This window comes from Marmota flaviventris, chromosome 12 (genome assembly GCF_047511675.1).
Source record: "Marmota flaviventris isolate mMarFla1 chromosome 12, mMarFla1.hap1, whole genome shotgun sequence".
In the NCBI taxonomy this organism is placed as follows: Eukaryota; Metazoa; Chordata; class Mammalia; order Rodentia; family Sciuridae; genus Marmota; species Marmota flaviventris.
The window spans coordinates 32,803,845-32,822,376 of NC_092509.1; the positions used below are offsets into that span (position 1 = coordinate 32,803,845).

The following is an 18,532-nucleotide window of genomic DNA, read 5'->3' on the forward strand; positions in this document are numbered from 1 at the left end:
CAGCAGCTCTTCAGATGCTTCCTCAAGCACAAGGCTCACTTGAGAGCCAGCAAGGTAGCCAGGCTCACCCCCAGGGCCACAGGCCAGTGAGCACTGAAAGCACACAAGCCACACCAAGGAGCTACTAACAATAAGGACCAGAATAAAGGACGTGTTTGGTTTTTATTGGTGGTGCTAGGGATGGAACTCTGGGCTCACACATGCTCCCCAAGTGCTCTCCCACTGAGCTACATCCCCAGCAAGGATATTCTTTTAAGATTAAGTTAGAAACTGCACATCCAAGTAATATTTCATTTGTTGTCAATTGTTTGGAGAGTTTGCAAATTAAAGAAATAAATAATGGATGAACCACTTGTCATCCTAGCAGACTAGAATCAAATAATTTTCATCTGTGTATTTAAAAACTCTCCAGGGCTATGCACAGTGGCGCACATCTGTAATCCCAGAGACTTGGGAGGGTAAGGCAGGAGGACTGCAAGTTCAAAGCCAGCCTCAGCAATTTAGCGAGGCCCTGAACAACATAGCTAGGCCCAATCTCAAAATAAAAAATAAAAAGGGCTCAGTGGTTAACTGCCCCTGGGAAGGGTTCCTACCAAAGAGGAAGCAGCAGCAGGAAGGAGGAAACACACACACACACACACACAAAATCCCTCTCTCCAGGAACCTAGAACCAGTTTTTCTTATTCACTGAACCCTTAATTACCAGAAACAAGTCAGTATATTTTGAGTTTTTTTTTTTAAACTTATTTTTTAGTTTTAGGTGGACACAACATCTTCATTTTATCTTTTTATGTGGTGCTGAGGATCGAACCCAGTGCCTACCGCATGCCAGGCGAACACACTACCACTCAAGCCACATCCCCAGCCCCCAGATCAGTATATTTTGATTCACTTAAAACTGGGATAAAATCTGAGCATTTATGTTTTGAAAAATGCCATAGGCAATTCTGATGCTTCCAAGACCTAACCCAAGAACCATCAACTAAATTTGTATTTCTCTTTCAGAGAATGTCCCTAGTTATAGCTGACTATTTATTTATTTAAATTTTTTATTTTTTAGTTGTAGTTGGACACAACACCTTTATTTCACTTATTTATGTTTTTATATGGTGCTGAGGATCGAACCCAGGGTCTCGCACGTGGGAGGCGAGCGTTCTACCGCTGAGCTACAACCCCAGCCCCATAGCTGACTATTTAAACCAGACAAATTTAATCTTTACCAAGTATGAATGCTACTTACTAATGGGCTATAATGAATGATCTCATCTGGAAATGATTTTCCTTTTATCTCCACTGAGATGATTTCCCTCTTTAAGGCATTAAAGAGAATGAGTGCATTCTCCTCTCTCATGATTTTCTGGAGTCTCTGAGTATGTGGTTGCCTTGCTCTGCACACAGTTCTCACACTGTACAAAATCCACTCATGAAGAGTTTAGATAACTCTGAGGTGACATTCTACAGATACTCCCAATAAAAAGCCCACCCAGGCCTGCTGGAATGCACTACATGCTGTTGCCCCTACCAAACAAGAATGGCACAGGGTTATGAACATTATTAAATTTTATTAACAAAAACTTTGTACATTTTAATACATGTGGAATTTTACATCTAGGTAAAATAACAACACATTCAAAATTTACCATTTATACAAATCGTTACAGAATAACAACCAGTGGGTTAAATAAGTAAAATAAACCACACTGATTTTTTTAATTATCTACAAAAGGCTTGGCTTTCTTTAAAATTCCCCTGAACATATAAAAATAAATTAATTTTACTTTTCAATTAAATCTACCAATTAGAAATATTACAAATCAAAATATCAATGTTATCTTATGAATTTTTCACAATACAAAACAGATTCACAAAACCTTATTTACAGAAATGAGGTAAGAACTGTGCAATGTTTAACCAAGAGACATATTGCAGAATTAACATGTTCTTCCAGCTAAGTACACAGTGGAGGTCTAATTACAGCTGGGTCTTTTCCACTAATAATTCACACATTTAAGAACAGATCAATGATTATGTCCCCAATTGTTAATTTATTACTCTGCCGTACTGTCACGTCAAGAGCATGGCTACCTGAAGTGGAAAGGATATAATACAGGTTTCACCTGCTTTGGGAACTGTAGTGGTGTGTGAGAGTGTGAGTGTGTGAGTGTGTGTGAGTGTGTGAGTGTGTGAGTGTGTGTGTGTGTGTGTGTGTGTGTGTGTGTGGTCAGTAATGGGAAGCTATTTAAATAAAACAAACATATACTCTTATAAAATCCACTCATTTTCTTGTGACTCATTAGTGGATAAATACCCAGGTAATAGTTTTGCCTGAGCTATCTACAGTGGCATAGAAAGTTTTCAATAAAGGCAGAAGCATGGGGAAGGCTGCTGGTGAAAGTGCTGTTCTTCTACTCACAGGGCTGGCTGGCTGGAGACCTGCTGTCTAGAGCCGCTTCCACCCCGGGAGGTGCTAATAGGCACTTGGTTAAGGCCAGACCCTACCAGCAGTTTCCAGAGTAGCCTCTTTCTGAAAGAAGTCTTTTGCTTTGAATTGATCTAGTTTCCCCAGCAGCCTTAGAACTCAAGGTCTCTTTAAAAACATTAAGAAAAAGCATTCAGCAAATGAAAATTACCTTTAGCAGAAGTAGACATTACCATCCTAACTTGATTACCAAAACTGGCCAAATCTCATTAGAAAGGCAACTTTTTAAACAAAGTTTGCAGTAGATGACCTATATAACTGCAATATTTAATGAATAAAAACTACAGGAAAAGAAAGTTGACAGTTCTTTGAAATTTAAGATCTGACTTACAGAGAGAAAGCACAATGGAGCCCAAATAAGAGATCATATTTCATATCCCAACTTGTACAAGACCAAGTAGCTTGTATATGGAACAAATGTTTAGTTTTGCTATTTGTATCTCTAATTTATAACAAAACTAGTTGTGCACCAACTACATTAAACTTTTCATGGGTTGATAAACTCATTGCATGTAAATTATTTCATTGACAAAAGTTATTAAATTTTCTCTGAAAGTTCAAAAACTTTTGGGTGGGGGTAGGGATGTGGGAAATCCATTTCAGTGCAACAAAGCAACAAGAAAGTTAATCAAAGCCTTACAAGAAGTCCTGTGGCAATCCTTGGTTGTGCGGTTTCTTGTTGCGTTTCTTCATAGCTGTAGCAAGGACTGCAACAGCAGCCAGATGAAGTGCCAGAGCAGCAGGATAAGCAACTTTTAGATGCTTCTCAAATGTCAACTTTTCTCTTGAGCTACAGGCCCAGTTTTATCACTAAGTCTCTGCAGTTAAAACAAACAAAAATATCAGATGCATTAGTTGAATAAATTTTGAACAACACTTGCGGTATTATCCTCTTTAACTGAAATCGTAACAGATAAAATGTGGTATACAGTTATGCCTTTTCTTCTGCAAGTTGGCATGGCTACTTTTCAGTATAATGTAAAGTCATGAATTTAATAGTAACTACTTTCAAAACAGTAAATTCAGTAGTATTCCAAAATAAAAGAGGCAGTGTGCCCACCTGTGGGATAGAACTCCCAAGGCAAGAATGCAGAATTCATCCACCCAAATCAACTTTATAATGAGTTTTTTTATGGGCTACGAAAGTCACAGGCTCTGGTCCCACATTTGCTATTTGTCCTTTGAACTTTAACCTCTTTGAATCTCCTTTTGCTGTTATAAACAAGTGCAGTCACTACCTGTTAAAGGGTGAAATCACATAATGCCATGTATCTGACAAGGATGCCTGCCACCTGGCAGGGAAGTGGTGAGTCTCACTTCCTAGCCCTGCTCACCCCTATTAGCTAATTGGTAGGTAATCTGTTTATTTTTATATTTATTACTGTGGTTCTCCTACCAAAAAATACATCTCATACTATATAACTCAGGAAACATTAGTTTGCAATTTATTCACTTTTTAACACAAAAAGAAAAACTACTGAACAAAAGAGTAGAAAAAAGAGTACAAAAATTTCTAAATTAATACAGAATCACTGATATTTCCCATGTTAGCAAAACAGTGGAGAAGTAACAAGGTTTGTGATAACAGTATTCACAATCAGGAAGTTGGCAAAACAAGAAGACAAACAAAAACCATTAAAGAGTTAATGAAAAACAATTATCCTGTATTTTCAACCAGTTCTCATTACTAAATAAAAACTAAAGTTTCTGAAGACTAAAAACACAGTAGACAGAAATTTTCAAAAGTAATGGGAAATAGCAAACATTGTGACTTTTAACACTTTTATTTGCCAAGTCTCCCACCTCATTCTTCCCCTTCTTCCTTTTCCTGATGTCCAGTCTCCATTCTATATCCCAATATCCTTCATCTAACAGGGTTCTGCCCTCAACTGGACTTTAGGGGACACATTTATACTCCAGTAAAGTAGACCTGATTGAAGGGGAGAATTAATAGAAAGAAACAGCCTTAAATTGTGTGCCATTGTATGTACAGCATACTGTTCCTGCATCCATTGTTAATTTATCTTAACTTTTACATTGAAAGGGTAAGATGCTATCACTTACATGTAATAAAATATTTAAATTCCATTAAAATGTGACTGTGATTTACTTTTTTAAAAATACAGAAGAATACTTTTATTACCTGTTCTAAAATTTATATATTAGTTATAATTCAATTTTAAAAAATACTTTGTATCAAAGTAGAAATAGTCCTAAAATATACAGACTGTTCTATATAATTAGCAAAATCAATAAGCAAAGTCACTAGGAAAACAGCTATTTTCGCTGGATTGGACTGTCCCATACAACTTGCTAACTAAAATATATTTTCATTTTGAAAATTATACAACAGATGCAAACCTATATGCAGATTAAAGTCAAGATACTCAAGAGGTATATAAATTGGATTAGATCCTTTGTGTTTATAATATCCAGCTGCTGAAATAATTGGTTTATCAGAGGAATAATATGTTTTTTTAAGAGACTAGAGAACAATCTTCTGTGATTAATCAATACAGTTCTTATTACTTCATCAGCTATAACACAGAACACACACTTACTGTGACTTTCTGACTTGCATTGTCTCCATGGATGGTGAGGAAGGGGTTGGTGGTAGCCGAGTGAAGTGGGGGCGCCTGAGTACCTGCAAGGAGGTTGTTGATGGGTATCTGCGCAGGGCCAGGGATCTGCAGCTGCTGAAGTTCCGGTGGGTGGTGCTGCTGGTGCTGCATCAGCTGATACAGAAAGGCCTGGTGCTGTTCCTAAGGCCAAACCATGGGATAAAATAAGTTCCTAGTCACAGAAGTCAGCAGCGTCAGCCTTTTATATTTCTCTCTTTACTTTAACATTAGATATTTAAGTGATGTGTCACTTCACACTATTAAGGAAATCAAGAATCTGACTTAGAAAACAAGCTGCATTGAATAATCCCCATCTACTATAAAATGTCAATATCACCAGTGAACAGCTTATTTTCAAAACAGGGCAAATATAGAAGACCTCCGTTCAAATTAGGTTGCCCATGATGATCAAGGAAAAGAGTAACTTAGATGAGTCACAGTTATCTCTGATTCAGAACGTATCATGTGGCTGGGCACAGTGATACACGCCTGTATTTCTAATGACTGAGGAGGCAGAGGCAGGAGGAGCTCAAGTTCAAGGCTAACCTCAGCAATTTTGTGCAAACCTGCCTCAAAATAAAAAATTAAAAGAAAGGACTGGGCGCTGGGGTTGTAGCTCAGTGGTAGAGCACTTGCCTAAGCATCTGTGAGGCACTGGGTTCAATCTTCAGCACCATATACAAAAATAAGCAAATAAAATAAAGGCATGCTGTCCATGAGGAGAGAGGAGAAGAGAGAAGAGGGAAAGAACAGAGGAGAGGAGAAGTGAGGGGGAGAAGAGGAGAGGAAGAGAAGGGAAGTAGGTCAGTGGTAAAGTGCACCTGGATTCAATCCCCAGTATCCCTCTCCCCCAGATACACACAAAGAAGAGGGGTGCATCATGTGAACCAAACCCTTCCCTTACCAGACTTAAAACAACTTTTAAAAGTTTCATGCCTCACAAAGGGTCTCTCTTAATGAAGTTATGAACTATTGCTTTATAGCAAACATACAGTCTACTCAACAGACATTTCCTGAGTATTTACTATGAAGCGGGCACTGTTTTTTAGGGAGACAGGGTCCCTGGCTGCCTACCCTGAGAGATCAGAGAGAGACAAATAAGACAAAAATGTTCAAATGTGATTATTGTATGTGAGAGAGCCTGCTGGGGTAGGGTGGTCCCTTTGCAATTTTAAATAGACTGGTTAAGGCAGATCTCATTGAGAAGTTAACATCTGGACAAAGAGATGAGTGGACATGGAGTAAGGAGGGGACCTCTAGGCAGGTGGATCAGCCAGTGCCAGTGGCCCACAGAGCAGCATATCCAGGACCAACAAGGAGTTCAGTGAGGCTGGAGTAAGTACATAGGATGTGGGAGAAGAATGCAGGGCTCACAGTTCCACATCATGAAGACTCTCAAAATGGGAAGCCAGTGGAAGGTTTTGAGCAGAGTGACATAATCTGACTTTAGATTTCTTGATAGAGTCAATGTGGGGTGTATCACAGAAAGAACAGACTAGAGGGTTCTGGGTTTGAGCAACTAGAAGGATGCTCATCTGAGGTGGAGAAAACTGGGTGGAGCAGATTTGTGGAAGAAGATCAGCAATTCAGTTCATGACACAATATGTTTAAAATATCTTTTAAGATTTGCAAGTTGAAGCGAGGCGCAGTGGCACATGCCTATAATCCCAGCTGCTAAGGAGGCTGAGACAGAAGGATCTCAAGTTCAAAACCAGCCTCAGCAATGGCAAGGTGCTAAGCAACTTTTATTTAGAGACCCTGTCGGGGTCAGTGGTTCAGTAACCCTAAATTCAATTCCTAGCGCCTCCCCCAAAAGTAAAGGATTTGCAAGTGGAGATACTGAGTAAAGCAGTTGGATCCAGAAATATGAAATTCCAAAGACAGGCCTGGGATGAAGATTACACAGTAAACATAATTTAGAGATGTGACTGGAGGCGCTCACTGAATTCTAGGGTACTGAAAGTGAGACGCTAAAGAGAAGAGGGGAACCCCAAGAAATCAGGCAAAAAAGGAAGAACTGGTTAGGTAGGAAGAAAAGCAAGATAATGAGGAATCATGGAAATCGTGGGAAGAACATGTTTCGAAGAGCAAGAAAAGTGATCAACTCTGTCCAATGCTATTGCCAGATCAGGTAAAACGAAGAATGAGGACTGATCATTAGGCTTCACAAAGTGAATGTCTCCTGGGAGGAGATAAGAAACAGTGCTGTCCTGGTTCGAGAAGTGGGTCAAGCAAGAGTTACTTTTAAATTGGAGTTGCATGTGCCTGTAACAAAAATTTTACCTACATAAAGTCTGCCCACAAAGGAACAAGCTTTACCTGTCAACTTGGCTAATGAAGAAAAAGAGAGCATTTAAACCCCTCTGTCTTTATGGTCTGAGCCAATAATTTGTGCTGAAATTTCATTAACCATGATTTAGAAATGAGAAGTCTAAACACGCTATTATTATTTAAAAACTTAACAGAAAGAGGCCCAAATAAACTGAGTTTTAGTATTTCCTACTAAGATAAGACAAGAGGTAAGAAAATAACATCACATTTTAGTATAAATGTGGATTTTGTTTTTTTTCCCCAAGGGGTTGGGGGGGTGGTTCTGAAGATTTAACAAAAAAGGCACTTTTATCATTGAGCTACATTTCCCAGGTGCTGCCCCCCTTTTAAATTTTGAGACAGGATCTCACTCAGTAGCTGAAGCTAGTTTTGAACTCACGATCCTCCTGTCTCAGTCTCCTGAGCCACTATGGCCAGCTTCAGTATAAACAATTTAGATGTAATCTATTTAAAACATTTTTTTTTAGTTGTAGATGGACAGACTACCTTTATTTTATTTATTTATTTAATTTTAGGTGGTGCTGAGGATCAAACCCACGAACAAGGCAAGCCTCGTGTATACTAGGCAAGTGCTCTACCACTGTGCCACAACCCCAGACCTTAGATATAAAAAAACTATTTTTACACAATGTAAAACAATGTCAGTTTTGATTCGGTCAAAACAAGTCTTTGCCATACATATTTTTACTAAAGCAAGAGAGTACATATTTTCTTTTTTAAATATTTTTTTAGATGTTGATGGATCTTTATTTTATTCATTTATTTATACGTGGTGCTGAGAATGGATCCCAGGGCCTCTTGCTAAGCAAGAGCTCTACCACTGAGCAACAACCCTAGTCCTAGAAGAGTACGTATTTTCAAAAGAAACTACAGACAAAGTCTGCATGGCTGGCACCCCATATTAATTAATTAATTAATGCATTCTCCAAATAGCACAACTAAATGAAGTGTGCTACAGAAATGGGGCTGGAGAAAAATCATACAGCTTGTCAGTTGGATCTGACTTTATAATGATGAACAGAGAGAGCCAGTACTGCCCTTGCACTTGAGCCTCACAGCTCCATGTATGACTTTGTCAAGTCTTTCACCCTTCTCCAAGATACATATTTCTCAGCTTTTTCTTTCCTCTATAAGATATACCCCTATCTATCTCATTCACTGGTCCAGAAACTTTACTTCTAGTTAAGAAAATCAGCAGCCAGGTGCAGTGGTGCACACCTGAAATCCCACCAACTCAAGGCTGAGATAGATGGATCATAAGCTTGAGGCCAGCCTGGGCAACTTAATGAGACCCTGTCTCAAAAATTAAAAGAAAATAAAAGGGTTGGGGGTGTAGCTCAGTGATACAGCACTCCAGGGATCAATCATCAGAATCACAAAAGCCCAGAAACATAATGGGCTGGGAGTGTAGCTCAGTGGTAAAGGGCCTGTTTGCATGTGTGTGAGGCCCTGGGTTTGATCCCCAGAACAACAGAGAAAAAAAAAAAAAAATCAGAAACATTAAAAGCATTAATTTCCTCAGCTTCTTATCATAAATGACTAATGGCAGCACTTTCTGCCCTGGCATTCCAGTGAGCTGCTTTATCTCCTCTTCCTTAACAACCCTGCTGCTCTGCTAGAACCCTTCCTCTCCTACACCAGGAAATTTCCTTTCAACATACACAACTGTAATATTCAAAATTAACAAAAACAGACCCTTATGCTATGTCTTTTTTTCTTTTGCTGCCTATTTTCTCTAATTTTTTCAGTTAAAAAAGTCTTTTGAGTGCTGGGTGCAGTGGTGGCTCATGCTTGTAAGCCCAGTAAATTGGAGGCTGAGACAAGAGGATTGCAAGTTTGAGGCCAGATTCAGCAATTTAGCAAGATCCTAAGCAACTTAGTGAGATCTTGTTTCAAAATAAAAAATAAAAAGGACTGGAGATATGGCTCAGTGGTAAAGTGCCCCTGGATTCAATCTTCAGTACTATGTAAATAAATATCACATCATTATTGGGTTCAAAACCCTCTCATTGATTTTTTAAAATAACCCTCAAAAAACTGGAGTTAGACAAAACAAGATAGACAAAACTGGGGGCCCTGTGCGGTGGCTTATGCCTGTAATCCCAGTGGCTCAGGAGGCTGAGGCAGGAGTATCACTAGTTCAAAGCCAGCCTCAGCAACAGCAAGGCGCTAAGCAACTCAGTGAGACCCTGTCTCTAATAAGAGCCAAAACAGGGCTAGGGACATGGCTCAGTGGCAGTGGTGCCCCTGAGTTCAATCCCCGGTACCTAAAAAGATGACAAAACTAGGATAATTATTAAAGCCAAGTGACAGAACGATGGGTACGTGGGGTTTCAGTATACTCTACTCTCCACTTTATGTATATATGAACATTCCCAAAGTACAAAGGCCAGGCATGATGGCGGCACATGCTTGTAATCTTGGCTGCTTGGGAGGCAGAAGGCCTGCTATTTTGGTGTCAGCATGGGCAACTTATCAAGATCCTGTCTCGAAATAAATTTTAAAAAGGGCTAGGATCTGACTAGCATAGCACGTTCAAGGCCCCGGGTTCAATCTCCAGTAACCCGCTCCCTCAAACAAAATAAAACAAAACATACGACCAGTGTCTTTCTATTATACTTCAAACAAAATATGAACTTCCTGCCACAGCCAAACAAGGCAACATGTGATTTCTAGACAGTACCTCCCTTACCTCTCAACTGTTCTCTTGCGGCCTGCCTTCTAGTCTTCCAGAACCTAACACATGCCAGGTCTTTACAACTGCTTCTGCCTTGAACATACCTTCTCTTTCCCCAAAGTAAAAAAGGCATTCTCTTCAACTTTTATGCAGGTCTTTGCTCAAAAATCATTAACACCCCCTCCCCATAGAAGCTGCAGCATCCTATCTAAAAAGGTCCTTAGTGGGGCCAGAATTGTAGCTTGCCTAGCATGAGTGAGGCCCTACATAAGTAAATAAAATAACAAGGCCCCATCTCATTATTCTCTATCCCCTCATTCTGCTTTTTTCTTCTCAGTATTTATCACTATGAAAAAGCACATATTTACTGTCTCTCTCCCTTATCAAAATGAAGCTCCATGAAAACAGACTTTTAAAAATTTTTTTAAATTTTTAAAAAATTTTTTAAATTCTTTTTAAAATTTCTTTATTTTCAGGGGCTGGGGTTGTGGCTCAGCAGTAGAGTGTTCACCTAGCATGTGCAAGGCTCTGGGTTCAGTCCTCAGCACCATATAAAAATAAATAAATAAAATAAAGGTATTGTGTTCAACTACAACTAAAAAAAATATATTAAAAAATTGTTCTTTTCAGATATACATGACTGCAGGGTGCATTCTGACATATTATACATACATGGAGTGTAACACTTCCCGTTATTTTAGTTGTACATGATGTGGAGTTATGCTGGTCATGTATTCATATGTGAACATAGGAAAGTTATGCCCGATTCATTCTACTATCTTTCTTATTCCCATGTCTTAATGCACCATTATATCACAACAGCCTATAACAGTGACTATTAGGGACTGAACCCAGAGAGGCCTTGCCACTCAGCTACATCCCCAGCCCTTTTTAATCTTAATTTTAAAGTTTTGAGATAGGATCTCACTAAGATGCTGAGTTTGCCCTTGAACCTGTGATCCTCCTGCCTCAGCTTTCTGAGTTGCTGGGTGTGTGCCACTGAGCCTGGCCTATGATACATGTTCTAATATTTGTAGATTAATGGCTGAATGTAATATCACCCCAGGTACACCAATTATACCAAATGGTGGGCAAATTTTTTGGATTATGCTTTCGATAATGTTATTTCACAAGAGAATAATCAATACCTACCTTAAATTATTGTAACTCCTATTATAGTTTAGAACACTTGCTCTAATAAAAATCAAATGTTATCAAAAGAACTTACTGGTGTGAGCTGTTGAGAATTTAACAACTGCTGAAATTGCTGTTGATGAATTAGTATTTGTCTTTGCTGGTCAGAAAGTAATCCTAGTCCTGAGGCACTGAAAAATGATTAAAATTCTTACTTGCTACACACTTCTAAAGTCTTTTTTAAAATGTAAAATGAAAGATAACTTATTAAGTATTTGATTGAAAAGTTAACAAATTTTTAACCATAACATTTTTTAAAAAATAATTATGTACAAATTATTTCTTCTCTTTCTATATACAGCTAAACAAGAATTCACATTGCCAAGAAGTGTTTGTTTCTATTTTTATTATAAACCAAACAGGCACAAATTTGTTTTATGGAACAGAAATTTACATGTGTTTATAACAAAGCACATGTAACATCTTTGATTATTCAAATATAGCTTAACCCACACTAAGTAATACATACTTAAAACAAAGACAGAATCTGTCATTATTTAAACCTAGCCTTTTGAGGGGGGGCAGTGCTGGAGATCAAATTGTACATGCTAGGCAAGCACTCTACCACTGAGCCACATCCCCAGACCTTAATATATCCTTTTTTTTTTTTTAATGGTCCCAGTGGCCAATAAAATTAAGCATCAGTTGGGGGAAAAGGAGGGGGGAATAAAAAAAAAAAGCCAAAAGAAATAGCTTACTAGTACCCACTGCAAATCATTCAAAATTACTCTCTCAAAATATGTTTAATAAAAACATGGCTTTATTACCCTTATTTTGAACAAATATTCAAGTGAAACTCTAATACAATGGAAATAGTGAAACTTGCTTCCTGGAAATGCAAGATAAATATTTGCCCTTAATCTTATATTAAAATATTTTATTTTGTCAAATTCAACACTTTGAATAGAAAGTTAAGAAACCAGTATCAGTAGTGATAACCACCATACTATTACTCTTCTTCAGAGCTTATGATACGCATGAATACAATATACAGGGGAATGAGGAAAATTATCATTTAAAAACAGACATCACAGATCAAAACTGAAATTTTCAACACAGACAATACTTTGTTATGGACACTGATTTAATTTTAATTGGAATTACATAAGTTTCAAAAAGCAATATATTCTACATATTATATACTTAGTTTTAAATTTCTGGTAGACTGACTGACAGTACATCTACAAGAAACACATTACAAGTCCCAACCTAAAGCATGGATAACACTAGTACTATCTTGTACTAAAAACCCAAAAAATATTTAAGTTTCTTACCTGTTAGTCAGTGTAGCTGGCATGGGATGTGTTGCATTAGGTGGTACAGTTGTGTGGGTCAGGGGGGTAGGGTTCTGGGATATTGTCACAGGGGTCTGAATGACCCCATTTAAAGCTCCTACGATGCCATTAATTGCCAGTTGGCTCCCTGGCAAAGCGCCAATTATTCCACCCACTGCAGACACAGCAGGAATGGTGGATGTCACAGTCTGCATCCCACTAGCTAGTGCCCCTACTGTCACACCATTGACCTGCTGAACTCCACTAACTCCTGAGCCTTGTTGAGCTGGACTCTGCCCAGCAGGAGGAGGAGTAGAAAGAGCCGATGAACTGCTGGTGCTTTGTCCACTGGAGGTTAAGTCCTAATGGAAGAAAAATAAAAATTAAGTTGTAAAGAGCACAGTAAAGCTGTTTAAAATAATTTTAAGCCATTTAATGTTATAGACTACTGCTTATAAGTAAAACATACAAATTATTATAACCACACAAAAATTACCTGATTTAATACAGGAAGAGAATTATCAGGTAAAAAGCTGTTTCCTATATGAGGACTCTTACTGCTGTTCAAGGAATCAGTAGTAGGAGCTAGAATAATAAAAGACAAAACAAAACAAAACATTTATTTACCCTGCTAAATCATACTATGTGTAAGACTATAGGTTTATGTAAAAGCTTATGCTGAAGTCCATACTAATAATACTTGAATATTATTAAATCTTACTATTTCTAAAATCAGTTTGAATGAAAAATCAAAAAACCAAAACTGTATCTCTATTGAACACCATAGCTTTAAATCACTAATGAGATCATTACACATTTAAACAAATATCATCAAACTATGTATTGAGAAGTCAAAGTAGCCAGTCATCAGAGATGGTGGCACATGCCTATAATCCAAGAAACTCAGGCAGCTGAGGCAGAAGGATCACAAGTTCAAGGCCAACCTCAGTAAGACCTATCTCAAAATAAATAAAAAGGCCTACGGGTGTAAGCTCAGTGGTTGAATGCCCCAGGGTTCAATTTTCAGTATTGGGGAGGGAAAAAAAATAGGGAGAGCAAATCAAGTCAATCACTTAATAGGATTCTCTATGCCCTTCAAAAATATCCCATCATTCCTTCTCTTCATATGAACTAGTGAGCAATTATCACCTATTTATTATACAACTGACATTAGAAGTCTATCCCATTTTCCTCATATACAAAATAAATGTTTTCATACTCACCAGTCTGTGCTGAAAACGCATGTATCTGATGAGATGGACTAGGATTTGTTGTTATTGTCGGAAAAGGCACTGAAAGTTGTGCGTTCAATAACTGAAGACGTTCCTTTTTGGCAGTTAAGTTTTTAATCTGTTCCTCTAATCTTCGATTTTCAACTTGAAGTTGATGTAATGACTTCAGCATTCCTAAAACTAGCAAACATTTGGATGGTTTTTAATGGAGACACGTTCATACCCAGGAATAAGTCTTTTACGGACACAGTGTCGATAACTTTAAAATAAGTTAAAAATATAAAAGTCCTGTACAATATTTCTAAACAAGGCTTAATTTTAAGTTTATACAGATAATAAATGTCATTTTTATCTGTATGTACATAAGGAGATTGTTCCTAGATGTGCCATCTAGAAACACTGTTGCCACATACCAAAAACTCCTTGGGTTCAGGTTATTTCCGGTCTCAAAGAAAAAAATGATAAGTTTATTTTCCTCAAAATAAAAAGCTTAATTAAAACTTCAAAGTGCCTGCCATAACATTTCATTGAAGTCCTATTCACAATAGGAACCTTTTACTCGTTGCTCAATTTAAGCTAAGCATGCTAGGCTGGGGGCAATAACTCAAGTGTTAGAATCCTTGCTTAGCTACACAAGGCCCTAGGTTCAATTCCCAGCATGGAGGAGGGTGTGTGGCAGAGGGAGGTGGGGGTACGGGGGCGGGGAGTAGGGGGTTGGAGTGGGGGGATTACTAAGCACACCACCAGATGCCTGGCAGGAAGCCTCCAATACCCAGCTGCTCTCAGCATGTTGCTACAAACATCCCCCAGCAGGGAGCGCTGTATGTGCACCCCTGCCACCTCTGTCCTCCCAGACAAAGGTGCATCTTCTGGAAACTGGCTTTCTTTCTGCCCCATCATCTCAGATACATTGTTAATTTCTTCCAAGCCTCAGACATCCCAACTGACAACACAGAGCCTTGCTGTTAGGCTATGGTGATGGACACTTTAAAAACTCCATGTATTTAAGAGTTGTGTTTGTTTAACATGACCTCAGGTCCTTCAAAGGACACAACTCTACTGGTAAGGACACATGTGGTCATTTCCCAAGGATTTAACTTTTATCCCTCCTCTTCAAGATGCCACAAAGAAACCCTTAGTGTGCCCAAATCAGATGCAATAAGACTAAGCTAAACCTGTCCTCCAGCTATCGTGTTTAAAGGATTATCCTGGCATGAATTTCCTTACACTTAGCATTTTTTGGTCAGAGATCATTCATAAAAATGCCAATTTATGGCCCCTGGCTCACTAGCAATAAAAGTTTTGTTTCAATAATTTAATAAATATATGATAAACATAATGTAAACTCTATATATAATATATCCTAATTGTGTATATATTTACATATACACACAAAATTTGGTAATTATGATTCTTTTACATTGTTAAATTAAGAAGGTAGAGGGCCTTTTTTTTTTTTTTTTACTATATTCAGGGGTTTTTTTGTTGTTGTTTTTTGTTTTTTAAGAAATTATCCAGAAGTGAGAAAACTTTTGTCCAACAACTAAGCTTAGAGAAGATAGAGCTCATTTATTTTTGTAAACTGGTAAGGACAAAATGTGATGGAGAAATAAAGCATTAATGTTATAATAATTATAAATAGTAACCAGATAAAAGAAAGTTCTCATGCATGGCAGGTAGTGTTCTTTGCATTTTTCATGTCTTCAAAACAACCCTAAGATATAGGTATGCTCTTACTCCAAATTCTAAATTTGTTAATAGCAGATGAAGGCAGGATTCAAGTTAAAGCAGTCGAATCTCTATTAAACTAATACATTATACTTTCTGACTAATTTCATTATTATTTTGGACTAAAAAAAGTGGCTTCCGGATCCATTTGTCTATCCGTTCATCCATCCATTCATCTTTATTTAGAGACAAGAAAATCAGTACTTACTGTCACTAGGAGTCCCCTGTTCTAATAAAAACTGTTGTCCTTCACTCCACTGCCTCTCCAAAAGCTGTTCTATACTGGCTGCTACTGGAGGAAGATTTTCCAAACTGCTGTTTCCTGGTTGGTCATAGCGAATCTGTAAGTTGCTTACAGGGGATCTGTTGAAAACATTAAATCTCAAGTTAAAAAGAAGGGCAATGCTTTTAAGATGAGTACATTAAGTTTCTTACCTTATGTTGACCCCCTTTCTCTGTACAAGTTTGTCTGTTACAAGGTTACCTGTGCCAGAGTATCAGATTCCTGCATTTATAAAACCATAATCTACCCTAAAATTGAGTAATTATTATTTTTCCTCCTCAAATTATAAAATCAAGGAAATAGCTCACCATACTAGGTAACTAAAAAACACTAAAAAATACAAACATACCACCAATAATCTCTGAAAAAAACTGTAAAAGAACTTTGCATCGCTTAGATTACAAACAAGGAAAAGATAAGAAAAACTGTAAAGAGTAAAGAGTTCCACCATTCTGCCTTAATATACATGATAAAAGAGTAAGGCCATACAATTATAAATATTTAAATTTATAACTAATAAAATCTCAATAACTAATAAATTTATAACTAATAAAATCTCAAAAATCAGTGAAAAGAATGGCTAGGGTTGTGGCTCAGTGGCAGAGTGCTCCCCTAGCGTGAGGCACTGGGCTCGATCCTTAGCACTACATAAAAATAAAATAAAGGTATTGTTTCACCTACAGCTAAAAAATTTTTTGTTATAAAATCAGAAAAAGGGCCAGGGTTGTGGCTCAGCGGTAGAGCGCTTGCCTCACATGTGTAAGGCACTGGATTTGATTCTCAGCACCGCATAGAAATAAAATGAATAAAATAAAGGTTCATCAACAACTTAAAAATATAAATCAGTGAAAAGAAAATTTTAGCAATTCTGATATAAATTCAAAGTCACTTATTTTGAAGAATTTTCAGTACGAAGGAACATTACGCCATACACACACAAAAAAAACATACGGACGTACGTACATATATATATGTAAAAATATATATATATGTAAAAATATATATATATGTAAAAATATATATGTAAAAAAAATATATATATATATATATATACGTACGTACGTACGTACGTACGTACGTACGTACTCACTCACTAAGTCGCTTAGGACCTCACTAAATTGCTGAGGCTGGTCTCAAACTTGAAGTTCTCCTGCCTCAGCCTCCAGAGTCACTGGGATTACAGGCATGTTGCCACTGTGCTTGGCCAGCCCTAAACAATTAATTCCATTGTACAAATATTTTAAAAGTCTTTTAAATCTCTACTTCAAATGATAATCACTTAATCTAAGACAAATACTATTTGTATTAAGATAAACATGCAATGTTCTCTTGTCCACATTATGTTTTGAATTAAAATGTGGCCAAACTTCATTCTACCACAATACATCAGTAAAGAGTCTTAAAGTTTTCAATGTGTTTCTATATAATTAACTCTTGATTTTCACATCAACCTGGTGAGAAATAAAAACCTGGGGTTTTGGCTCCATTCTCAAATAAGGAAACAAAATGGGGCTTTGACAACTTGTCCGAAGACATACTACTTGTCCATTAGTCACATTAATTCAGGTCTTCTAACATTTCACTAAGGTTCTTGCCATAGTTTTAATATGCTTCTCTACAAAAATATCTTAAAATAAGAAGTTCAACAAATAAAGCTTTCTATTTCACATGCAAACATCATGTGCTAAATACAGTTGGCCATCCCTCTCCAAATACCACATTATGCCAGGATAATGATAGTCTAGGTTTTACATTTCAGGATGATTCACACACACACCCCCACACACACCTCATCACTATACTGCGGACTAAACCAAGGAATTACATTCCTAGCCACCACCCACTGGGAACTTTTTCTAAATTTTAAGACAGAGGGTCTCCTAAAATTGCCCAAGCTGGCCTCAAACTCACGATCCTCCTACCTCAGCCTACTAAATAGCTGGGATCACGTGGCTCAGGCTTTTTTTTTTTTTTTTTTAATATTTTTAGTTGTAGATGGACACAATATCTTTATTTATTTACTTATGTGGTGCTGCGGATTGAATGCAGTACCTCACATGTGCTAGGCAAGTGCTCTACTGAGTCACAACCACAGCCCAAAAAGTAATACAAAGTTGGAAATACATGCTAAAAGTAAATTAGTACCATTTATTATGTTACGTTCCATAAAAAATGAAGATTAAAAACACCAAAGTAAGGAACACTAAGGGATTCTGAATAATTCTGGGTAACTTGTGTGAAATTTTAAGTTTAAAAGGGGGATAAAGAATATTTCCTCCACTAAAACATATGAGCAAAAATCCACTAACTTTCTTCTTTGAAAAGTATAAAAATACTTATAAATCAGTGAGGTAATTTTTTTCATTGTATATTTCATATTTCTGGTTTCTAAAGAAAGAATATTTAATTTTCTGCAGAGTTCAATCAGGATGAGGGAAAAGCACTACTAGATGTACCATTAGGAAACAGGGTTGTTTGACTAATGTCTATACTGATAAAGATGTTCCTTTACACATTACCCAACTATATTGGCAACATTAATACTCATCATTTGTCACTTTATAAAATTTTTTACTAGAGATTGAACAAAATTTCAATTTTAAATAGAATTACTCCCAGACATAAAGAAAAGACCCTGGCCTGGCCTGAGCTTTTCTCCTCCTGTTCTCCATTTTCATTCAATCTAATGTTTGAAGCAGAGTTTGTAAAATAA

The 18,532-nt window shown here is 37.3% G+C and overlaps 1 protein-coding gene across 10 annotated transcripts in view; it reads right to left on the minus strand.

Annotated features, from left to right (window-relative positions):
- Positions 1–1,542: 1,542 nt before the first annotated feature.
- Positions 1,543–18,532, minus strand: part of Mllt10 (MLLT10 histone lysine methyltransferase DOT1L cofactor) — a 193,123-nt gene continuing 176,133 nt past the window's right edge. For 8 of the 10 annotated variants that reach the window (XM_071599851.1, XM_071599856.1, XM_071599855.1 and 5 more), the window contains 7 exons: positions 15,745–15,899; positions 13,800–13,988; positions 13,073–13,161; positions 12,577–12,938; positions 11,337–11,433; positions 5,041–5,241; positions 1,543–3,297 (listed from right to left, as the gene is read on the minus strand). In XM_071599851.1, coding sequence (XP_071455952.1) covers positions 3,253–3,297; positions 5,041–5,241; positions 11,337–11,433; positions 12,577–12,938; positions 13,073–13,161; positions 13,800–13,988; positions 15,745–15,899 — 1,138 coding nt within the window. In that variant the 3' untranslated portion in view covers positions 1,543–3,252. Of the gene's footprint in view, positions 3,298–4,282; positions 4,410–5,040; positions 5,242–11,336; positions 11,434–12,576; positions 12,939–13,072; positions 13,162–13,799; positions 13,989–15,744; positions 15,900–18,532 lie in introns of those variants that run through there. The other 2 variants (XR_011703945.1, XM_071599852.1) reach the window with 2 other exon arrangements.